Here is a 25,843-nt window from a genome sequence, read left to right on the forward strand (position 1 = left end):
GAGTGGTTATAAGATACTTACTCGATTGGTATAGAGTTCCCTCCAAGCTGGCTCGGATCTACCTGAATGTGTCAGATGCCTGCTGGAGGGAGTGTGGACATTGGGGTGCATTCCTACACATTTGGTGGGAGTGCCCCAGGTTACAACTCTACTGGCAGGACATTAGATCCCAAGTCAAAGGAATTCTAAACATCGAACTACCTGATTCCCCATTGGAACTCCTGCTTTATGTCCAGACCATCCCTCTCTTCCCCTATCGTAAGTCTGTACTGCCCCACCTTCTAAACGCAGCGAAGAGGCAAATTCCGGTTTTCTGAAAGAAACGTCAGATTCCTAGTCAAGCGGACTGGATCTGCCTACTGAACGATATCATGGCGGCAGAGAAATGGATGGCAACATGTAAGGATAGCTACGGTAAATTCTACGGTATCTGGTCCACCTGGATACATCATGTTAATAAAACTGTGTCCGGCTCTCAGGTGGCTTAACCTCATCTGACCCTTGCACCATGCACAGTCAGGGCTCCCTGAGACCGCTGTTAAAATCCTCCCCTGTGCTCATTCAGAGTGGAGTCTGTATAATGTGTGTGGTACTGTATAATGAGGTGTGGTACTGGCAAGATCATTAGGGGAATACAGGAGAAAACTAATACAGCCCCCCCAATCTAATGATTGGTAAGCTGCAAAATATTACATTTTTGGTTTTGGGTTTATTATGTAGATGTGCTACCTAAAAATAAATAATGATTGGTTTAATGCCCCCACCATTCCCCAGCTATGCCCCTCTTAGCATCTGAAAATTTTAAAATCCCCACCAAAGTTGAAGAAATAAGTTAAAACTGTTAGAACTCTTGCGCGTAGGATGCCCTAAAAATAGCACCTTTTTAGGCATTCAGGATTTTTTTTACGGATGTAAAAAATAAAAAAATAAATAAAATCTGTATTGCTGGTCAGTATTTTTACGCGTATTCTGTATGTGCACAGAGGCATGTATACCACATTCCCTTGGCTAAAAACAAGCTAGGAGAACTTTTATGCATGTGTATGTGCAAATACTAGTGTTATACAGCCCATCCTTGGGTTTCTTCTGCCATGAATATCTGATGTTCATACATCAGTACCATGTGTGATTACCCTTAGTTTTAGGATATCCACTTCACAAAAGAAGTACTTTTGATAGGGCTCCAATAGACACTACACAAATTGTATGTTATTGTCAGATAAATAAACAAGATAAAAATATCTCCATCGACCTAAAAGTTTCAAGTATTTCAATTTCATAATATAGAACATAATTAAGAAGTGAAAACAGACACATGCGTCCTGCTGATGAAAATATAAACACAGATTACAGGTTATACAGGTAGTACAGTACACAAGTATTAAGTGACCTAATTTTAGGTTTGGCTCTCAGTTCTATAATATAATTTCAATTACACAAGTAAAACATTCAATCAGCAATTACCTGGTAAACAGCGGCACGCAAAGTATCTGCAGCTTCGATCTCACCATTATTTTCATAGACTGATTTGTCTAATACGGATAAGGTTCCCATGTAGCGTGACTTAGCGGAATTTGGTGTTCTGTGCTTGGCTGACTTTTTATTTTGTTGGGCAGATATAGATCTGTAATATAATATAAAGAGTTTACTGTTTACCCACAATTGTTAAAGCAGAATTCCAGCCAAACGGCTGAATGCAATTATATACAAGCATTTTTTTTTTATCTTGCAAAGTATATGCAACTCTGTTCAGCTACTTGAATCATTCATACACCTTGCCTCAATGCTGTGGCAACGTTTACTTGCTGTGTTCTTTATTAGCAAAAAAACCTCACTGACTAATAGTAAACACCACATTATGTCTACTATTACCTTTGAAAGAAAACTCTCTTTATACCCCTTACTATACTGGATTCACTCTTTTTTGGATTTGACTACCTACTTTTGGGGCCCCTGGAGAAAAGCTCCAATATAGTATAAAGAACGCCTAATGAGTCCCATATGTCAGCTCACTCAAAGACATAGACAAAACAAACCTAAAATCCAAATATACAGTATCTCACAAAAGTGAGTAAACCCCTCACATTTTTCTAAATATTTTATTATATCTTTTCATGTGGCAACGCTGAAGAAATGACACTTTGCTACAATGTAAAGTAGTGAGTGTACAGCTTGTATAACAGTGTAAATTTGCTGTCCCCTTAAAATAATTTACCCCAAAGTGTCAATATTTTGTGTGGCCACCATTAATTTCCAGCACTGCCTTAACCCTCTTGGGCATGGAGTTCACCAGAGCTTCACAGGTTGCCACTGGAGTCCTCTTCCACTCCTCCATGATGACATCACGGAGCTGGTGGATGTTAGAGACCTTGTGCTCCTCCACCTTCCGTTTGAGGATGCCCCACAGATGCTCAATAGAGTTTAGGTATTGATACATGCTTTGCCAGTCCATCACCTTTATCCTCAGCTTCTTTAGCAAGGCAGTGGTAATTTTGGAGGTGTGTTTGGAGTCGTTATGTTGGAATACTGCTCTGCGGCCCAGTCTCCAAAGGGAGGGGATCATGTTTTGCTTCAGTATGTCACAGTACAGTGTCGGCAGCACTCATGCAGCCACACACCATGACACTCCCACTACCATGCATGATTATAGGCAAGCAACACTTGTCTTTTGTACTCCTCACTTGGTTTGCCACAATACACGCTTGACACTATCTGAACCAAATAAGTTTATATTGGTCTCATCAGACCACAGGACATGGTTCCAGTAATCCATGTCCTTAGTCTGCTTGTCTTCAGCAAACTGCAGACTTTCTTGTGCATCATCTTTAGAAGAGGCTTCCTTCTGGGACGACAGCCATGCAGACCAATTTGATGTAGTAAGCAGCGAATGGTCTGAGCACTGACAGGCTGACCCCCCCACCCCTTCAACCTCTGCAGCAATGTTGGCAGCACTTATACATCTATTTCTCAAAGACAACCTCTGGATATGACGCTGAGCACGTGCACTCAACTTCTTTGGTCGACCATGGTGAGGCCTGTTCTGAGTGGAACCTGTCCTGTTAAACCACTGTATGGTCTTGGCCATCATGCTGCAGCTCAGTTTCAGGGTCTTGGCAATCTTCTTATAGCCTAGGCCATCTTTATGTAGAGCAACAATTCTGTTTTTTAGATCCTCAGAGAGTTTTTTGTCATGAAGTGCCATGTTGAACTCCCAGTGACCAGTATGAGAGAGTGAGAGCGATAACATCAAATTTAACACACCTGCTCCCCATTCACACCTGAGACTTTGTAACACTAACGAGTCACATGACACCGGGGAGGGAAAATGGCTAATTGGGCCTAATTTGGACATTTTCACTAAGGGGTGTACTCACTTTTGTTGCCAGTGGTTTATACATTAATGGTTCTGTGTTGAGTTATTTTCAGGGGACAGCAAATGTACACTGTTATACAAGCTGTACACTCAGTCTTTCACATTGTAACAAAGTGTGATTTCTTCAGTATTGTCACATGAAAAGATATAATAAAATATTTACAAAAATGTGAGGGGTGTGCTCACTTTTGTGAGATACTGTATATACAAATAAAAAAATTTTAATATATATACACACACACACACACACACACACACACACACACACACACACACACACACTATCTTACAAAAGTGAGTACATCCCTCACATTTTTGTAAATATTTTATTATATATATCTTTTTTTCATGTGACAATACTGAAGAAATGAAACTTTGCTACAATGTAAAGTAGTGAGTGTACAGCTTGTATAACAGTGTAAATTTGCTGTCCCCTCAAAATAACTCAACACACAGCCATTAATGTCTACACTGCTGGCAACAAAAGTGAGTACACCCCTTAGTGAAAATGTCCAAATTAGACCCAATTAATCATTTTCCCTCCTTGGTGTCATGTGACTCGTTACTGTTACAAGGTCTCAGGTGTGAATGGGGAGCAGGTGTGGTAAATTTGGCGTTATCGCTCTCACACTGGTCACTGGAAGTTCAACATGGCACCTCATGGCAAAAATCTCTGAGGATCTGAAAAAAAAAAAGAACTGCTGCTCTACATAAAGATGGCCTAGGCTATAAGAAGATTGCCAAGACCCTGAAACTGAGCTGCAGCATGGTGGCCAAGACCATACAGCGGTTTCACAGGACAGGTTCCACTCAGAACAGGCCTCGCCATGGTCGACCAAAGAAGTTGAGTGCAAGTGCTCAGCCTCCAGATGTTGTCTTTGGGAAATAGACACATGAGTGCCACCAGCATTGCTGCAAAGGTTGAAGGGTTTGGGGGTCAGCCTGTCAGTGCTCAGACCATGTGCCGCACACTGCATTAAATTTGTCTGCATGTCATCCCAGAAGGAAGCCTCTTCTAAAGATGATGCACAAGAAAGTCCACAAACAGTTTGCTGAAGACAAGCAGACTAAGGACATAGATTACTGGAACCATGTTCTGTGGTGTGATGAGACCAACTTATTTGGTTCAGATGGTGTCAAGCGTGTGTGGTGGCAACCAGGTGAGGAGTATAAAGACAAGTGTGTCTTGCCTACAGTCAAGCATGGTAGTGGGAGTGTCATGGTCTGGGGCTGCATGAATGCTGCCGGCACTGGGGAGCTACAGTTCATTGAGGGAACCATGAATGCCAACATATACTGTGACATACTGAAGCAGAGCATGATCCCCTCCTTTCAGAGACTGGGCCGCAGGGCAGTATTCCAACATGATAATGACCCCAAACACACCTCCAAGATGACCACTGCCTTGCTAAAGAAGCTGAGGGAAAGGTTATGGACTGGCCAAGCATGTCTCCAGGCCTAAACCCTATTAAGCATGTGTGGGGTATCCTCAAATGGAAGGTGGAGGAGCGCAAGGTCTCTAACATCCACCAGCTCCTTGATTTCGTCATGGAGGAGTGGAAGAGGACTCCAGTGGCAACCTGAGAACTCCATGCCCAAGAGGGGTTAAGGCAGTGCTGGAAAATAATGGTGACCACACAAAATATTGACACTTTGGGCCCAATTTGGACATTTTCACTTAGGGGTGTACTCACTTTTGTTGCCGGTGGTTTAGACATGAATGCCTGTGTGTTGCGTTATTTTGGCGGGACAGCAAATTCACACTGGTATACAAGCTGTACACTCACTACTTTACATTGTAGCAAAGTGTCATTTCTTTAGTGTTGTCACATGAAAAGATATAATAAAATATTTACATAAATGTGAGGGGTGTACTCACTTTTGTGAGATACTGTATATGCACACACAGTGTATATACTGTACATATTTATTTATAGACCATAAAAGTCTGTTTCTTTTACTCTTCCCAATCCAGAACAAATAGAACAACTCAGTCACACATATTAGTATTGTTAATAAGCAAATAAATGTTAGATTAATGACGACTTCTAACAAGGTCCAAATTAAAATCTTTGTCCTCTGTGACTTTTTGTTCTATCTGACAGGGTCCAGGTATGGTCCTCAAGGCTTACAGAGGGACACCGATCTGGAATCTATGCATGTAGTCATAGTCACTGTAGCGTGTACTCACTTGAAGAATCCATGCAAGAAAATAGTGGGCTCTCCTGAAAGGGGGCATCCATCACCTAAGAACACTAGCAAAAAACAGAGGATTTCTGGATGTGGGAGGACTTATTTGGGGGTCCTTACAGTTCTTCATGAACATCCTTCAGAGGCAGAGCCAGCAACGTAGGATGTACATCTATGTGTTCCAGTAACAGGTCTTGGAAGGTATTTGACAATGAACGAAGAGGGAGTCTATAATCTTAGAGGGGACAGTTTGGCTATCCTTTCACAAGCTGCAGCCTTCATAGGTGGTGCCGCTTGGCAGTTTTATATATACATAAAAAATTATATTAAAAAAATAAGTGCGTGACCGCTTATTTAATAATTGTGTTATGGTGAGTAGCATAAATTTTGAAACACCAAGATTCTGAATACCAAAACAGTATAAAGGATAAAATCAATCCAAACATTCAGTCCACAGTAAAAAAGCCGAAAGTCCAATTGATTTATCCATGCTCTTAAATAAACAGTGCTTCACAGATAAGTGCTCAACAAGGTGCCTTCTCCAAATATACACATGCCTCTTACCAGAAGGATTGGATCTCAAATAATACAGATCTAACTTGCTCCAACAGATTCCAACCTCCAGAGATATTACACTCCTTGGCCACTTTAAGAACACTCCCTCTGTGTATGAGGGAGCTCCACTGCTACAATGTAACTTAAGTATCCACCAGATCCAAGTAAAGTGTGCCGCTATGAATTATCTCATACATAGAGGATAACAAATGGAAGAAGCTTCATAGTGCAGTATGTAAAACCATAATTTATTTAAAATGTATCATTGCACTTACATGTCAAAAACAAACCAGAAGCAGTACAAACAAATATCCCACACAGCTGCGGACCTCGCCAGCAGGCTTGTGCGTAGTGAAGTCACAAAATCCAGCTCCACCTGATGCGTTTCCCAGTAAAAGGCATCGACTGGGAATGGAGGCTCAATTTATATATACGCTACTTGTCTTTAGTACAATCCAAAATGTGAGTTTATTGTACATAGTTTTAATATACATGCAGTTGTTCTTATGGAAAGCGCCATGACGGTCCATATGTTTTAGACCTATATATACAGTGGGGGCGGAAAGTATTCAGACCCCCTTAAATTTTTCACTCTTTGTTATATTGCAGCCATTTGCTAAAATCATTTAAGTTCATTTTTTTTTCCTCATTAATGTACACACAGCACCCCATATTGACAGAAAAACACAGAATTGTTGACATTTTTGCAGATTTATTAAAAAAGAAAAACTGAAATATCACATGGTCCTAAGTATTCATACCCTTTGCTCAGTATTTAGTAGAAGCACCCTTTTAAACTAATACAGCCATGAGTCTTTTTGGGAAAAATGCAACAAGTTTTTCACACCTGGGCTTGGGGATCCTCTGCCATTCCTCTTTGCAAATCCTCTCCAGTTCTGTCAGGCTGGATAGTAAACGTTGGTGGACAGCCATTTTTAGGTCTCTCCAGAGATGCTCAATTGGGTTTAAGGCAGGGCTCTGGCTGGGCCATTCAAGAACAGTCACAGAGTTGTTGTGAAGCCACTCCTTCGTTATTTTAGCTGTGTGCTTAGGGTCATTGTCTTGTTGGAAGGTAAACCTTCGGCCCAGTCTGAGGTCCTGAGCACTCTGGAGAAGGTTTTCGCCCAGGATATCCCTGTACTTGGCCGCATTCATCTTTCCCTCGATTGCAACCAGTCGTCCTGTCCCTGCAGCTGAAAAACACCCCCACAGCATGATGCTGCCACCACCATGCTTCACTGTTGGGACTGTATTGGACAGGTGATGAGCAGTGCCTGGTTTTCTCCACATATACTGCTTAGAATTAAGACCAAAAAGTTCTATCTTGGTCTCATCAGACCAAAGAATCTTATTTCTCACCATTTTGGAGTCCTTCAGGTGTTTTTTAGCAAACTCCATGCGGGCTTTCATGGGTCTTGCACTGAGAGGCTTCCGTCGGGCCACTCTGACATAAAGCCCCGACTGGTGGAGGGCTGCAGTGATGGTTGACTTTCTACAACTTTCTCCCATCTCCCGACTGCATCTCTGGAGCTCAGCCACAGTAATCTTTGGGTTCTTACCTCTCTCACCAAAGCTATTCTCCCCCGATAGCTCAGTTTGGCCGGACGGCCAGATCTAGGAAGGGTTCTGGTCATCCCAAACGTCTTCCATTTAAAGATTATGGAGGCCACTGTGCTCTTAGAAACCTTAAGTGCAGCAGAAATTTTTTTTGTAACCTTGGCTAGATCTGTGCCTTGCCACAATTCTGTCTCTGAGCTCTCCAGGCAGTTCCTTTGACCTCATGATTCCCATTTGCTCTGACATGCACTGTGAGCTGTAAGGTCTTATATAGACAGGTGTGTGGCTTTCCTTATCAAGTCCAATCAGTATAATCAAACACAGCTGGACTCATATGAAGGTGTAGAACCGTCACAAGGATGATCGGAAGAAATGGACAGCACCTGAGTTAACTACATGAGTGTCACAGCAAAGGGTCTGAATACTTAGGACCATGTGATATTTCAGTTTTTCTTTTTTAATAAATCTGCAAAAATGTCAACAATTCTGTGTTTTTCTGTCAATATGGGGTGCTGTGTGTACATTAATGAGGAAAAAAAATGAACTTAAATGATTTTAGCAAATGGCTGCAATATAACAAAGAGTGAAAAATTTAAGGGGGTCTGAATACTTTCCGTCCCCACTGTATATACACATATACACACACAGTGTTGTGAAAAAAGTATTTACCCCCTTCCTGATTTTTTTTTTTTTTTTTGCATATTTGTCACACTTAAATGACTCAAATCATCAAACAATTTTATTATTACACCAAGATAACCTGAGTAAATACAAAATACAGTTTTTAAATGATGGTTTCATTTATTAAGGCAAAAAAGCTGTCCAAACCTGCCTGGCCTTATGTGAAAAAGTAATTGTCCCCTAAACCTAATAACTGGTTGCCACCCTTGGCGGCAACAACTGCAATCCAGCGTTTGCGATAACTGACAATAAGTCTTTCACATTGCTGTGGAGCATTTGTGGCCCACTGTTCTTTGCAGAATTGTTTTAATTCAGCTACATTGGAGGGATTTCCAGCATGAACGGCCTGCGTAAAGGTCATGATACAGCATCTCAATTGGATTTAAGTTCGGGCTTTGACTAGGCCACTCCAAAACCTAAATTTTGCTTTGTTTGAACCATTAGGAGGTGGACTTGCCGTTGTGTTTCGGATCATTGTCCTGCTGCATAACCCAAGTGCACTTGAGCTTGAGGTCACAAACTGATGGCCAGACATTCTCCTTTAGGATTTTCTGGTAGAGCTCAGAATTCATGGTTCCATCAATTATGGGAAGTCGTCCAGGTCCTAAAGCTGCAAAGCAGCCCCAAGTCATCACGCTACCACCACCATGTCTGACTGTTAGTATGATGTTCTTGTTATGAAATGCTATATTAGTTGTATACCAGATGTAACGGGACGTACACCTTCCAAAAAGTTTAATTTTTGTCTCATCAGTCCACAGAATATTTGCCTAAGAGTCTTGGGGATAAATCAATTTTTTTTGGTAAATGTGAGATGAGCCTTTGTTTTCTTTTTGGTCAGCAGTGGCTTTCCTTGGAACTCTCTCACGGATGCCATTTTTGCCCAGTCTCTTTTTTATTGTTGAATCATGAACACTGATCTTACCTGAGGAAAGTGAGGCCTGCAGTTCTTTAGATGTTGTTCTGAGTTCTTTTATGACCTCCTGGATGAGTCGTCGTTGAGCTCTTGGAGTCATTTTGGTTGGCTGGCCACTCCTGGTAAGGTTTACCTCACTGTTATTCGCTGGCATCCCAAAGCCTTAGAAATGGCTTTGTAATCCTTTCCAGACTGATACATGTCAATGACTTTGTTTATCATCTGTTCCTGAATTTCTTTAGATCACGGCATGTATGTGTTGCTTTTTGAGATCTTTTAGCGTGCTTCACTTTGTCAGACAACTTCTATTTAAGTGATATTTTTGATTCAACAGGTATGGCAGTAATCAGGCATGGGTGTGGCAAGTGAAATTTAACTCAGCTTTCCAAAAAATTGTGGTTAATCACAGTTCATTCATGATTCAGCATGGGAGGGGGCAATTACTTTTTCGCATAGGACCAGGCTGGTTTGAACAGCTTTTTTCCCTTAATAAATGAAATAATAATTTAAAAACTGCATCTTGGATTTACTCTTGTTATCCTTGTGTAATATTAAAATTTGTTTGATGATCTGAATTATTTAAGTGTGAGAAATATGCAAAAAAAGAAAAAAAATTAGGAAGGGGGCAAAAACTTTTTCACAGCACTGTATATATCTTTTTAATTTTGCCTTTTCCTTATTTTTGGACTGTTAGTTTTTGTTCTCATGGAATGGTAAGATCATATACTGAGTGTATACACTGGATGGACTTATTGATTCACATAATCTATTTGTTTATTTATATACAGGTGTGGCACTGAACCACTAGTGTTTTTGAATATTTTGACCTTCCTGGAGGTTTTCCTGAGTTTGGCTCGGGGTTAAATTTCAGCACCATTAGCGGTAACCCCGAGCCACACTCGGGATTACATCTCAGGATCCTGGTGCGGTATACTTACCTTGTCCCCAGGATCCTGTGATATCCCCTCGCTGTGTCTGCGGGCTCTGTCCTCCGCCCCAAAGTCCTGTGAGCCGGGCTCCGTTCACTGAGAGTGCGATGCATGGGGGCGGAGCCTGGAGGAAAATTCAAAAAAGTGAAAATTCATAACACATACAGTACACTGTAATCTTACAGATTACAGTACTTTATGAAATCATTTCACATCCCTTTTGCCCCCAGTGCTTTGTCCAGTGCCCTGCATGCAGTTTTATATTAAATATACTGTTCTTTCTGCCTGGAAACTGGAGATTGTCCATAGCAACCAAAAAGTATCCCTTTATGTCAAAAGTGGTTTTAGACCAGCTAGAAAACGATAGTAAATTAGAACACTTGCAGAATTGAGCGATAGTGAATCGTGGGGAAATTTATTTTATTATTATTATTTTTTTAAATTATTTATATTTATTATTGTATAATTTATAATGTAATAAGAATATTCCTGCGCTACCCAATTGGAAAAAGAAAAGAAAACAAAAACTCAGAAAAATAGTAAAAACGCACGTATGCGACTGGACAGCTGCATGCACCGAAGCAAGGGTCAGACATAAGCCCAAAATCAAACTGAGGTATGGGGGGGAGGTGCTGCGCTAACCAGAAGAAAGCTGTAAATCTCTGTCTGTGGTCAATTAATAAAATGACATAAAATCGCATAATAAATCGCATAAATAAGTGTTGACACTAAAAAACATTCAAGTCTTAATAATCAGCATCATGTGTATGTGAAAAAAAGTGCATAAAAAAATCCTTTTCAATTGGTATATACTAAATGACAAAAAAATCGCATGTTAAATCGCATAAATAAGTGTTGACACTAAAAACATATAAATCTAGATAATCATGTGTTGGTGCACAAAGGGACATAAACACTACTTCATGTGAATAATTCTAAATAAAAATACATAGAATATATCAGAAATAACCATCAAAAACATATCCTTATAAATGGTGCAAAACGTACAAAGTGCCAGTGCTTAAAGGTGATCTAGATATCGCAAATAAAACACATCAATCCAACGCAATATGGATAATAAATAATATAAATAAATGTCCCAATAATAGTGATATAAAATATATTGTGCTGGCCTGTGAAACAAATGACCAATGACATGCCAGTAAGTGCAGCAAACTTAAAGTGCCAGTGTAAAAGTCATTGAAGGTGCAAAAGCAAGTTCTGGTGTATTCAATAAAACAACAGTGGGGGGTCTGGGATGCAATTCACTCAGTGTCCTCTTCGTGCATAAAACACTAATGTAAGCAGTGGCCCCTTACCTAGCGGTGCTAGGTCAACCGCATGAATTGTAGCTAAAACGCCAGGTCCTGAGCCTCAGTCGCGTCCCTATATCCACGCTTGCTGGTGTTGGGTTATCCTAATGGCAGCTGATTACAAGTGGCTATGGTCCTATCAGGGGTCCTGGACCAGCGCGGATCCTAGCTCAGCCTCAACATCTCAGGTATGTATGTACAGGAATATGCAGGACAAAGGTACTTGATAGTGAAGTATGTATTAACCAGGTAATGCTTTATTAAAAATATTTAAGTAGATGTACTCACATAAAAACAATGCAGAGCAAACCTCTCTCCTACGAGCAGCGAACTCGTTCTGTCATGATTTTGTGTTTTAAACTTCATCATACCCGGGATATCTACTAGACTCTTGATGGACAGATTTAAGTGTGTTATTGCTAAGAATTACAGGCCTGCAATATAAAACTCCAAATTTCTATGCAAAATAATTGTACCGCTTTGAGCCACAAAAATCTGAAATAATCATACCGCCAGGGAGGTTAACACTTGGGAGCAAATGGTACACTCGTAGATTTTAGCGGCAGCACTTTATCATACTCAATATATATCGGTGTGCGCGGGGGTATTTATTTGTTTGTTTTTTAAAAATAGGAATAGGCTTGAAAGAGGAATTTTAAGGAATCACCTAATGGCTGGCAGAATAGGAAATAGCTGGACAGATTGGGGTAGTGAATTTCAAAGGATGGCAGAAGCTCTGGAGAAGTTCTAAAGGAAAGCATGCGAAGAGGTGACATGGGATTCAGAAGGCAGGAGGTCTTGGTAAGAGCAAAGAGAATAGTTTGGATGATATTTTGTGATAAGGTAGGTGATGTGGCAGAGCTGTGGATGGCTTTGTATTTTGCAGTTAGTATTTTGAATTTTATTCACTGAGTGAGCAGAAGCCAATGAAGGGATTGGCAGAAAGAAGACTTGGACACCAAGTGGCTGGTAAGGCTGAAGAGTCTGACAGCAGCATTCATGATAGACTGAAGAGGGCTAACTTGTGTAGAGGTAGGCCAACGAGGAGTAAATAGAGGAGGCTAGAGATGATAACAGGGTAAATTAGTAGACTGGTGATGTTGCATGAAGAACCACAAGCTAGATGACTATCTAAAGCTACTGTATTATTAACTTCATGGATGCAGGTAGATTGAAATATCCCATTGACTTCTTATATTTACAGGGGTTTCTGGCAGTTAGATCACTGCAGTTAAGTTCCCAGCTTCACTTACTGTTCCTAGGATTACAAAGGTGATTTTTTCCTGTTAATGCAGTCTTCAATTATTTTACCTTATGCAGTACAAATAATAGCCTCCCCACCTCAGACTTAGTAGGTAAAAGAACAATAAACTTAGTGAGATTTCAATACTGAAGCCTTTCAAGATTAAGAGGCCAGTGGCTACATAAATGTATATACAGTCAGGTCCATAAATATTGGGACATCGACACAATTCTAATCTTTTTGGCTCTATACACCACCACAATGGATTTGAACTGAAACGAACAAGATGTGCTTTAACTGCAGACTTTCAGCTTTAATATGAGGATATTTACATCCAAATCAGGTGAACGGTGTAGGAATTACAACAGTTTGTATATGTGCATTCCACTTTTTAAGGGACCAAAAGTAATGCGATAATTGGATGCTCAGCTGTTCCATGGCCAGGTGTGTGTTATTCTTTCATTATCCCATTTACAAGGAGCAGATAAAAGGTCCAGAGTTCATTTCAAGTGTGATATTTGCATTTGGAATCTGTTGCTGTCAACTCTCAATATAAGATCCAAATAGCTGTTACTATCAGTGAAGCAAGCCATCATTAGGCTGAAAAAACAAAACAAACCCATCAGAGAGATAGCAAAAACATTAGGTGTGGCCAAATCAACTGTTTGGAACATCCTTAAAAAGAAAGAATGCATCGGTGAGCTCAGCAACACCAAAAGACCCGGAAGACCACGGAAAACAACTGTGGTGGTGGATAACTGAAGAATTCTTTCCCTGGTGAAGAAAACACCCTTCACAACAGTTGGCCAGATCAAGAACACTCTCCAGGTGGTAGGTGTATGTGTGTCAAAGTCAACAATTAAGAGAAGACTTCACCAGAGTGAATACACAGGGTTCACCACAAGATGTAAACCATTGGTGAGCCTCAAAAACAGGAAGGCCAGATTAGAGTTTGCCAAACAACATCTAAAAAAGCCTTCACAGTTCTGGAACAACATCCTATGGACAGATGAGACCAAGATCAACTTGTACCAGAGTGATGGGAAGAGAACAGTATGGAGAAGGAAAGGAACTGCTCATGATTCAAAGCATACCACCTCATCAGTGAAGCATGGTGGTGGTAGTGTCATGGCGTGGGCATGTATGGCTGCCAGTGGAACTGGTTCTCTTGTATTTATTGATGTGACTGCTGACAAAAGCAGCAGGATGAATTCTGAAGTGTTTCGGGCAATATTATCTGCTCATATTCAGCAAAATGCTTCAGAACTCATTGGACGGCACTTCACAGTGCAGATGGACAATGACCCAAAGCATACTGCGAAAGCAACCAAAGAGTTTTTTAAGGGAACAAAGTGGAATGTTATGCAATGGCCAAGTCAATCACCTGACCTGAATCTGACTGAGCATGCATTTCACTTGCTGAAGACAGAGAAAATTGAGTACTGTCCGTGATACTTTTTTAATTTGCACTAACCTACAATTTTTCAGGACAAGCTTTCGGGGTATGTCCCCGAAAACTTGTCCTGAAAAATTGTAGGTTAGTGCAGATAAAAAAAGTATCACGGACAGTACTCCATTTTCTCTGTCACAATTGCACTAATACGGTCACAATCAAATCAAGTACTTGCTGAAGACAAAACTGAAGGGAAAATGCCCCAAGAACAAGCAGGAACTGAAGACAGTTGAAGTAGAGGCCTGGCAGAGCATCACCAGGGATGAAACCCAGCGTCTGGTGATGTCTATGTGTTCCAGACTTCAGGCTGTAATTGATTGCAAAGGATTTGCAACCAAGTATTAAAAAATGAAAGTTTGATGGATGATTGTTAATCTGTCCCATTACTTTTGGTCCCTTAAAAAGTGTGAGGCACATATACAAACTGTTGTAATTCCTACACCATTCACCTGATTTGGATGTAAATACCCTCAAATTAAAAGCTGAAAGTCTGCAGTTAAAGCATATCTTGTTTGTTTCATTTCAAATCCATTGTGGTGGTGTATAGAGCCAAAAAGATTAGAATTGTGTCGATGTCCCAATATTTATTGACCTGACTGTATATTGTCACAAAATAGGACTGCAACTATGAAGTAGTAGCTTCTAAAGACATATGTTTTGCTAGCAATACCTGGTAAAAAGCCAGTGACCTGTTTAATAGTTGAAGAAGAAAGATTTTTGCTGTAATCACTGTGACTTTGGACAGCATAAATCCAGAAATCGAGTATAAAGTACTAGAAGATAGAGATGTTCACAATAAAGATCCATTAGTAATAAATTTAGCTAAATGCAGCTGATAAAAACATCCAGCAGACAAAACAGCAACATATGAATAATTGATGTTGTGAGTGCACAGAGACTGCTTTCATATATATTTCATTGCATTCACATCTTATAGGAATTGAGGTTGACATGTACATTTATTTCACAGTTTGTTAAGTTATTGTAACTGTTTCGGGTACTTCATGGGCAAGCATCAGCTACAGGAGTTTAGTTGTGCACCACACCGCTTATGGCTTAAATGGAACCTGTCAAAGAGGGCGTAACCTGTTATATTTGAACCCTCCATTGCCCAGTCCTAGATGCAGGTGGACTAGAAATGACTCTATGCCAAAATTATCCTTTTTTCATGAGTTGCGCAACGGTAAACTCTAATACACACAGGTTTCAGTGTTGGGCGTTTGGTGCAGGAAAGGTTCATCTTCAAGGTAAAGAATCCCTCCACGAGAAAGGTAAAACGTAAACAAGGGGTTAAATCTAAATACAGAAGGGTTATTGCATTGATTAGTGTTAGGACTGCAGGGAGGATTAGTGTGTGGTTGGCTTGTGGTAGTGAAGGATATCACTCTTTGCACCAGGAGCTCTATACGGAGAACTAGCATTATTGACTTCCAGGATGTGAAAGCTAACATATTGTCCTAGGAGGGTCCTTTTACAGGGAAAGTAATAAAATATAGCAGTTTAACTTTAAGTGCCGTTCATTGGCACCATGCATAGTGCATTATTGCTAAGACAGTAAGGGCCCCAGTAGACTAAACTTTGTATTATTGTGGACTTTACAACAAATAATTTTGACTTACTGCATCCTGTGGCACAGTAGAAATTAGATGCTGGTTCTCAGAGGTTTCTTACTGCATCAAAGTATTTTATTCAAACAGCTATAAATACAACAGCAGCATTGCAGGTAACACTCAGATGCCTTTAGCACCAAAATGAGCCTGATAAACGGGCTTAGGTATTAACTGTAATCCCGCTTTTGTATTCATGAGAATTTGTACAAAATACTTCAGATTCAGAAAAATACCTGAAGGAACTGACTCCTTGTTTCTACTTGCATAGTGCCCCTAGCAAGGATATAAGATCCTGGGGGTAATGATGTGTGGATTGGTTAAGGCTTCCTTGGAGACTGCAGAGTATTTACTGTATATTTATTGAATTTGTCGCATAGTGTAACCTTTCATATATATCATGGTTACCTGGAAACTATTGCTGCAACTAATTTGGAATTTGATCCTTTTCTGTGACTCCACAAATCATTAGAGATGGGTCAACTTGCTAGGAGGAGTGTACGAGGCATCAGTGGTTATAGGGGAAAAATGTAGTGAGTAACAACAGCGACTGACCTTAGCACCATCTTTGAGATATTTGTAAAATAAAGAGGAAAACCAATAAAGTGCAATGTGACCCAGAGGCAGCCAGGTATAATGTTTTAACAGTTAAAAGGGCAATATATGCACTTTAGAAATATAATATATGTAGTCAAAACCAGACCATTCACAAGGCAACCCAGTCAGAGGCCTAGAGCTGGGTGAATGTCTTGTGCAAAACGTACTTGTGGGCTGTTCATGCCTGACGGTGTTGGCTATTTCAGTACGGACAGACAGAGCAAATAAGGCAGCTATTCTGTTACAATTTAGGAGATTGGCATGGGCTAGAAGTGATAAAACAACACCCAGGTTAGTGAAGATGTTCATAAAATGCATATATCTTATAGAGCACCAATGAGGAAAGTGTTATTTTAAAAATATTGTGTCCCTTTAAGGTAGGCAGAATAGAGGGAGTCAATTTCTCATTGTGCCCTTGGATAATAAATATGCTTGCTTTTTAGCATACTCATATTAAAATAAAATAAGGATAGGATAACATTCTTATTTTTGAAACGCTTATTCCCTAAGCACAGCCGCTCCAGTTTTAAAGTATGCAAATAAAGTAATTACCTGCTTGATTGGGATCTATCTAGTTTGAGAAACTCCTCTGTCTTCTTTTGAAGATCAAACTGGAAATACAACATTCATTTTTATGATATATTCATTTTAACAAATGGCAAAGCTTTGTTAACAAAAAGTAAACAGTTGAATTTCAAATGCAGTTCTTAACCCTTATAAAAGAGAACATACTGTAAATTATAGTAAATACATTGAAGCTTTTTCCTTAGAGGAAAGTAAACTTATAGTTTACTCCTCCATAATGTTATATTATTCAATAACAATTGCAGTTTAGCCACCAGAGGGGACTCTCAGTAGCTCAGTGCAAATACTCTGACTCTTGAGAACTGCAAAAAAACAAAAAAAAAACCAAACTGTGCAGCTTTTTAAAATGTTAAATTTATTGTCATACCTGAAGAACATTTGGGCACCCTTAAATCCTGGCCGAAAACTCCCAGTTAGCAGTCCCTATGTCCTGACTTGTTGCTCATATATGAAAATCATTGCACACTCACTATCGGCATTACAGGAGTGAAAACCGATGGTTTTCATCCCCTAGCAACAAAGCAGGACACGGAGAGTGCTAAAGTTTTTGGGCCAAGCTACCAAGGGGGGCCCAAACAGCCTACAAGTATGATAATAAATCTAATGAACATTGCGGCCATTGCATTTACTTCAGCAGAGGTAATGTTGATTCAAACACCATAAACTTTAAAAAAAATGCTTCTGACTGGAATTCTGCAAAGAACCATTGTCTTTTTTATTTGTTTTCTATTTTAGATTCACATGTGAAAGTTTTTTTTAAAAGAGAAGTATGGCCAAAGCTTTTTTTGGCTATACTTCTCTTCTGGGTCACAGGAGTGCACTTACTTGTGCTCTTCTGTGACCCACTGTTGGCTGACGTTACAAAGCCGCTAGAGCATTAGAAGGATTCTGACAACAATGTGCTGACCAGCAGATGACTCAGCCTTTCAGCCCGCTGCTCCCACCCCCTCCACAGCCCAGCACTCCAGTGAGCACTCAAAGGACAGAACAGAGCACAGAGACTGACAGTCACTGCTCTCTGCTCAGAGCAGACCGAGAACTGAGCGGTCAGTGGTCATGTGATCACTTTTGGTGCCATATTGGTTAGTACGTATGTATTTTTAATGTAGCCCACACTTCTCCTTTAACTAATTATTGGGCCACTGGCCTGGAACAAGTATATAAATAAATACTTTTGACCTTGACTCTGTTGTTGTCTTGGCTTTCCTGAGCTGTTTTCTTGTTCAGGGTAGGCGACACAGTATTAAAGCCAGAGGGTTAGCATAACTAGCACTTTTAGAAGACAGACAGCAATATCAACCCATCTATTTCTCCCATGACATCTGTAATGCAGGAACTTTGGTAAAATTATATTTTATATATATATATACACACGCACACACACACACGCACACACACGCACACACACACAGTGGGGGCGGAAAGTATTCAGACCCCCTTAAATTTTTCACTCTTTGTTATATTGTAGCCATTTGCTAAATCATCATTTTAAAGTTCATTTTTTCTCCTCATTAATGTACACACATATTGACAGAAAAACACAGAATTGTTGACATTTTTGCAGATTTATTGAAAAAGAAAAACTGAAATATCACATGGTCCTAAGTATTCAGACCCTTTGCTCAGTATTTAGTAGAAGCACCCTTTTGATCCAATACAGTCATGAGCCTTTTTGGGAAAGATGCAACAAGTTTTTCACACCTGGATTTGGGGATCCTCTGCCGTTCTTCCTTGCAGATCCTCTCCAGTTCTGTCAGGTTGGATGGTAAACAACAGCCATTTTTAGGTCTCTCCAGAGATGCTCAATTGGGTTTAAGGCAGGGCTCTGGCTGGGCCATTCAAGAACAGTCACAGAGTTGTTGTGAAACCACTCCTTCGTTATTTTATCTGTGTGCTTAGGGTCATTGTCTTGTTGGAAGGTAAACCTTCGGCCCAGTCTGAGGTCCTGAGCACTCTGGAGAAGGTTTTCGTCCAGGATATCCCTGTACTTGGCCGCATTCATCTTTCCCTCGATTGCAACCAGTCGTCCCGTCCCTGCAGCTGAAACACCTCCACAGCATGATGCTGCCACCACCATGCTTCACTGTTGGGACTGTATTGGACAGGTGATGAGCAGTGCCTGGTTTTATCCACACATACTGCTTAGAATTAAGGCCAAAAAGTTCTATCTTGGTCTTATCAGACCAGAGAATCTTATTTCTCACCATCTTGGAGTCCTTCAGGTGTTTTTTTTTAGCAAACTCCATGCAGGCTTTCATGTGTCTTGCACTGAGAAGAGGCTTCCGTCGGGCCACTCTGCCATAAAGCCCCGACTGGTGAAGGGCTGCAGTGATGGTTGACTTTCTACAACTTTCTCCCATCTCCCGACTGCATCTCTGGAGCTCAGCCACAGTGATCTTTGGGTTCTTCTTTACCTCTCTCACCCTAGCTCTCCTCCCCCGATAGCTCAGTTTGGCCGGATGGCCAGCTCTAGGAAGGGTTCTGGTCGTCCCAAACATCTTCCATTTAAGGATTATGGAGGCCACTGTGCTCTTAGAAACCTTAAGTGCAGCAGAAATTTTTTTGGAACCTTGGCCAGATCTGTGTCTTGCCACAATTCTGTCTCTGAGCTCTTCAGGCAGTTCCTTTGACCTCACGATTCTCATTTGCTCTTACATGCACTGTGAGCTGTAAGGTCTTATATAGACAGGTGTGTGTCTTTCCTAATCAAGTTCAATCAGTATAATCAAAAACAGCTGGACTCAAATGAAGGTGTTGAACCATCTCAAGGATGATCAGAAGAAATGGACAGCACCTGAGATAAATATATGAGTGTCACAGCAAAGGGTCTGAATACTTAGAACCATGTGATATTTCAGTTTTTCTTTTTTAATAAATCTGCAAAAATGTCAACAATTCTGTGTTTTGAATGAACTTAAATGATTTTAGCAAATGGTTGCAATATAACAAAGTGAAAAATTTAAGGGGGTCTGAATACTTCCCGTCTGATTTTTAATTTTTTTTTGCATATTTGTCACACTTAAATGACTTAGATCATCAAATCATTTTATTATTACACAAAGATAACCCGAGTAAATACAAATTGCAGTTTTTAGATGACGATTTCATTTATTAAGGAAAAAAAGCTGTCCAAACCTGCCTGGCTTTATGTGAAAAAGTAATTGCTTCCTAAACCTAATAACTGGTTGTGCCACCCTTGGCGGCAACAACTGCAATCAAGTGTTTGCAATAACTGGCAATGAGTCTTTCACATTGCTGTAGCGCAATTTTGGCCCACTCTTCCTTGCAGAATTGTTTTAATTCAGCCACATTGGATTGGATTGAGGCCACTCCAAAACCTAAATATTGCTTTGTTTGAACCATTTGGAGGTGGACTTGGAGGTAGCCTTAAGGAGAGAGGTCGGAATTACCTATTGTGGTAAGGCCTGAATGAAAGAAAGGCACAACTACACTGAAAACACGTTGTCATTGGAGGTGATCAAGATTTAACTGTACACTATGTATGGGAAGGGTTAATATCCCTGATTTACCTTATATAACAGGGTTCATAGTAAGGATGATATGCATTTCCCTTCAATATATAAAATAGGATTTTTATAACAGCTTACCTGTAAAATCCTTTTCTTGGAGTACATCACGGGACACAGAGCCATAGTAATAACTATTTGGGTATATAGGCCACCTTTAGGTGATGGACACTGGCACGCCCTAAGACAGGAAGTTCACTCCCTATATAACCCCTCCCATTACTGGGAGTACCTCAGTTTTGTAGCCAAGCAATACATGTGTAACCAAAGAGTAGAGGGACCTCTGTGTCCTGTGATGTATCTCAAGAAAAGGATTTTACAGGTAAGCTGTTATAAAATTTTCTTTATCGTACATCACGGGACACAAAGCCAAGTCCCAGAGCAATGCTACCTGAGGGGAGGGGGACACAAACAAAAAACAGGGCACCATCAGACTTGAGGACCTATACTGTTGCCTGCAGCACACTGCGCCCAAAGGCGATATCCTCATGCCTTTTTACATCCACCTGATAGAATCTAGTTAATGTATGGACTGAAGACCAAGTTGCGGCCTTGCAGATTTGAGCCATGGAGGCCTGGTGATGCACTGCCCACGAAGCACTAACAGCCCTGGAGGAGTGCGCCTTGATTTGAAAAGGTGGAATCTTCCTCTTCAAACCAGAAGCTTGAACGATTACTTGCTGAATCCACTTAGAAATAGTAGACTTCGCTGCCACCTGTCCTTTCCTAGGACCTTCAGGCAGCACAAACAAAACATTTATTTTTCGAATCTGAGCATTCGCATTCAAGTAGACTTTGCTCTCACTATATCCAGCGAACATAGTGACTTTTCCTCCGTAGAACAGGGTTCTGGAAAAAATGAAGGTAGAACAATATCCTGATTTAGAAAACCTGACAGTACCTTTGGTAGAAAGTTAGGATAAGGACGCAATGCTACCCAATCCTTGTGAATAATTAAATATGGCTCTTTACAAGAAAGAGCAGCCAACTCTGATACCCCTTCTTGCAGAAGATATGGCCACCAGAAAAACTAGCTTCCTTGTCAAAAGGACCAAGGGAATATGTTGTATCGGTTCAAAAGGCGATTTCTGTAATACCGACAGATCTAAAGTCCCAAGGGTTCAGGGGTGGCTTAACCGGTGGATTAAGCCAAGTTACCCCCTGTAAAACGTTACGGACCAAAGAATGCGAAGCAAGTGGACGTTGAAACAATACTGATAGGGCCGAGACCTGGCCTTTAATAGTACTCAAGGCCAGCTTTATCTCTAACCCTATTTGCAGAAAATCAAGGATTCTACCTATGACATACTTTCTGGGATGCCAACCGTTGGACTCGCACCAGGAAACATATGCCTTTCAGATTCTATAATGTATGACTCTGGAGGCCGGCTTTCTTGCATTAATCAAAGTAGATACAACTGATCCTGACAGCCCACGCTTCCTCAGAATGTGGGTTTCAATAGCCAAACCGTTAAATTTAGCACTTGTAAAGTAGGATGGAATACCGGACCCTGCGAGAGCAGGTCCAGACCTGGTGGAAGGGTCAAAGGGTCCCCTACCGCCATCTTTACAATCTCTGCATGCCAACATCTTCTGGGCCACAAGAATTACTAACTTCCTTTCCTGATTGATCCTGCGGAGAAGTCGTGGAAGCAGCAGAATAGGAGGGAATGCATAAATCAATGAAAACTGATCCCACGGTGTCACCAAGGCATCTGTCCCACATGCTAGAGGATCCCTTGTTCTTGACACAAAGTTGTCGATCTTTTTGTTGAACCTGGACGCGAATAGGTCTACGTCCGGGATCCCCCATCTCTGGCATATTACCAGGAAGATATCGGGGTGAAGGGACCATTTCCCCGGGAACAACTGCTTGCGACTCAAGTAGTCCGCCTGCCAATTTTCTATTCCTGGAATGAAGACTGTCGATGGGCAGAAAATCATGTTCCTTGCCTAAGTTAGGATATGGTTTAATTCTCTCTGGGCCGCAAGACTTCTTGTGCCCCCCTGGTGATTGATATAGGCCACTGCCGTGGCATTGTTGGATTGGATCCTGACAGGAGAATTCTGCAATCTGAATGTCCAGGCCCTCAGGGCCAAGCGTGCTGCCCGAATCTCTAGAATATTGATGGGCAAGGTCCTTTCGGATCTGGACCAATTCCCCTGGGCAGTCGCCTCCTCCAGGACTGCTCCCCTACCCGAAAGGCTGGCCTCTGTTATCACTTTCCATGTGACTGATAAGAAGGATTTCCCCTTCTGCAGATTCTTGGTTAACCACTACAAACTGAGGCTCTGGCACACCCTTGGAGATAGATGCATTGGGAGGTCTAAGGCTTGGACATTTTTGTTCCAAGCGGATAGGATACTGTTTTGCAGCAGTCTCGAATGAAACTGAGCATAGGGAACGGCTTCAAACGAAGCCACCATCTTCCCTAACAATCTCAGGCAAAGGCGAATTGGAGGGTCTTTCTTTGCTCTGATGACCAGACCAGCTCCTTTATGATGCTGATCTTTGCTTGTGGCAAAAATACTCTTTTCTGGTCTGTATCTATGATCAGATCCAAGTATTCTAGCCTTTTTAATGGTTATAAGGAAGATTTCTCTAGGTTGAGAACCCAACCTAGGCTTTCCAAGTAGTTGACTGTGGTGACCACGCTTTTCTCTAAGTGGGCTACTGACCTGTCTATCAAGAGCAGGTTGTCTAGGTATGCAATAACTGATATACCTTGAGCCCTTAGTCTGGTCAGAGGAGGGGCCAGAACTTGTGAACACCCGGGGTGCAGTGGCTAGACCGAAAGGCAAAGCTACTAACTGAAAATGGAGTTTTTCTACCTCGAAATGTAGACATTTCTGATGAGCAGGCAAAATAGGCACATGCAGGTATGCACCCTTGATGTCTATTGAAGCCAGAAGCTCTCCTCCTTGCAGGATGGAGACTACTGACCTGATTGATTCCAAGTGAAACGAGCGGATATTTAGGAATCGGTTCAGGTCCTTGAGATCTAGAATGGGTCTGACATCCACATTTGGTTTTGGCACCATGAAGAGGTTTGAATAAAACCCCAACCCCTGCTCTTCCATGGGAACCTCCATGATCACTCTTTGAGACAAAAGCCAGTCTAATGCTTCAAAGAGACACTTCTTTTTCTCTGGATCTTTGGGGACATATGACCTTAGAAAACGAGAAGATGAAAACTCCCGAAACAGTAGTTTGTAACCCAAAGCTACTGTGGAGAGCACCCATCTGTCCCAAAATTCTTCCTGCCAGACCCTTGAGAACTGCAGAAGTCTTCCCCCACTCGCGCGAGCGGGGACACCCCTTCATAAAGACGCCTTAGCATTCTGCTTTGTAGGTTTCCTTCCCCAGGACTTCTTCTGTCCCTGGGGTTGACCCTGAGGTTTACCCCTTGAACCTGATGGCAGAGGCCGTCGCGACTGCCTAGAGGCTGATGCCCCTGACCCTCGAGAAGGAGCCCGTTTAAATGAAGGACGTTTATTTCTTTCCTTAATTGGCAAAAGGGTACATTTTACACTTGAAATTTTCTGGATGTATTTATCCAAATCCTCTCCAAACCGCTGTTCACCATGAAAAGGGAAACCAGCCAGGAGTTTTTTGCATGGTGCTTCGGCTGCCCAACTTTTCCAACCATAAGATCCTACTCATATGCACAAGTACAAGCGTCAGGTGTGAAGCCTGAAGGATAGAATCCCTAATAGCAAAACATAACGCCCCTGGTAGCTCGGCTAAATCCTGTGCCTGTTGATCAGGGATGACCTTGAGCACCTGTCTCAACTGGTCCTTCAGGGATTGACATACACCTATTGCCGCCACTACAGGTTGAGTTACTGTTCCTGGCAAAGAAAATTAGCTTTTTAACAGGAATTCCAATCTTTTATCAGTTGGATCTTTAAATATTTGAGCATTGTCTACCGGACAAGTTAAATTTTTATTCACAGAGGAAACAGCCGTATCAACTGCCAGAACATTCCACTTTTCCTCCATAGGATAAAGTGTAAAGAACTTTTTAGGAGGGAGGGTGATCCCACTCAGGATACATAAGCAGCAATGGATGGACAGGAAAAGCATGCATAGCTTGTGGAGGCTTTAGGGAACCCAAAGAAGAAGTGGGTTTCTCAGCTGACTCATTTAAGGGTAGCTTAAATGTGGAGCGAACCATTTCTGTCAGTGATTGTACCAGTAATTTTTCAGATTGTGAAGCTGAAAAAGGCTCTTCCACAAATGATTCCTCGGAAGAGGAGTCAGCCTCCTCACGGTCCCCTGAGGGGGCCTCATCCTCCCCTGCCCACCAATCCTCTGCTTGAGGGTCCTGGGCAGTAGCAGCGGACCTATCGTGTTTTCTCCCATGCTGGGAAGATGCGATTAAAGCAGTCAATCTTTCCTCCAGCCCCACCAAAGCTGAGGAGAAAACATCCTCAGTAATGTAGACGGGACTGAAGTGTTGGAAAAGTTGCAACACTTAACAAACCCGATGGCTCATCCTGATCAGATACCTCTGGATCTTTAGGGGGGGGGGGTGGCATTGCTGGGGTGAGACTAGGGTCCTCAGAGCCTGAAGGTGATACCTTTGGTCCCCTCTGAGGAATTTGTACGTCCCCTTCTGGAATGCATAGTCCTAAGCACAAATGGAAAGGTACTTTACAAGAAAAAAAAGGAACCCACTACTGAGCAATAGTTCAGTAAGTATTACTGCTATTAGACGCTCAGCCTGATGCTCAGTAAATGTGCCTTGGGGAATGCCTGTGTCCCACACTCACATGCCCAGGTCTGCTTCCGTGTCCCACCGTTAGGCCAAATGAGACTGACAATGGAGCTTTTTTATATGCTAATCCGCCCTGCGCTATGATGCCCGTGCCAACGCCGCACTAAGCCACGCCCCCTTACTTCCTCACTACGCCCCCTCTTAAAAAAAAATTGAAAAAGTGGTTCCCACGCACGCGGGCCTCCGATCCGATCGGCATGTGTATGTGTGTGTGGGGGGGGGGCAGGTGGAGGAGGAGAGCACGTGGAAGAGGAGAGCCGCCGCTGCTGAGGGTGGTGGAGGGGGGAGCAGAGCAGCAAACCGCCAGACTATACAGCGTCCCCCCTGCCTGCTCCTGGAGAGAGAGGAAAGCATTCCCAGATGGAGAAATTTCAGCCAAATCCCCCCCTCCAACCTCTTACCGGTGGCCAGGATGGATAGCTGGAGGAAGCCATGCAGCTTCTACTGACACAGAGCAAGATCTGAAAGCATGGAAACAGGTACGTGCTCTTTACAGCCCCCAGTGGTGACTTTATGCGTGACAACATTTACTGTAT

The 25,843-nt window shown here is 41.7% G+C and overlaps 1 protein-coding gene across 4 annotated transcripts in view; it reads right to left on the reverse strand.

The window, feature by feature from the left end:
* Nucleotides 1-25,843, reverse strand: part of MAP9 (microtubule associated protein 9) — a 170,442-nt gene that overhangs the window by 67,124 nt on the left and 77,475 nt on the right. For all 4 annotated transcript variants that reach the window (XM_073605597.1, XM_073605604.1, XM_073605579.1 and 1 more), the window contains 2 exons: nucleotides 16,967-17,025; nucleotides 1,465-1,624 (listed from right to left, as the gene is read on the reverse strand). In XM_073605597.1, coding sequence (XP_073461698.1) covers nucleotides 1,465-1,624; nucleotides 16,967-17,025 — 219 coding nt within the window. The remainder of the gene's footprint in view (nucleotides 1-1,464; nucleotides 1,625-16,966; nucleotides 17,026-25,843) is intronic.

Source organism: Aquarana catesbeiana, linkage group LG01 (assembly GCF_042186555.1).
Source record: "Aquarana catesbeiana isolate 2022-GZ linkage group LG01, ASM4218655v1, whole genome shotgun sequence".
Taxonomy (NCBI): domain Eukaryota; kingdom Metazoa; phylum Chordata; class Amphibia; order Anura; family Ranidae; genus Aquarana; species Aquarana catesbeiana.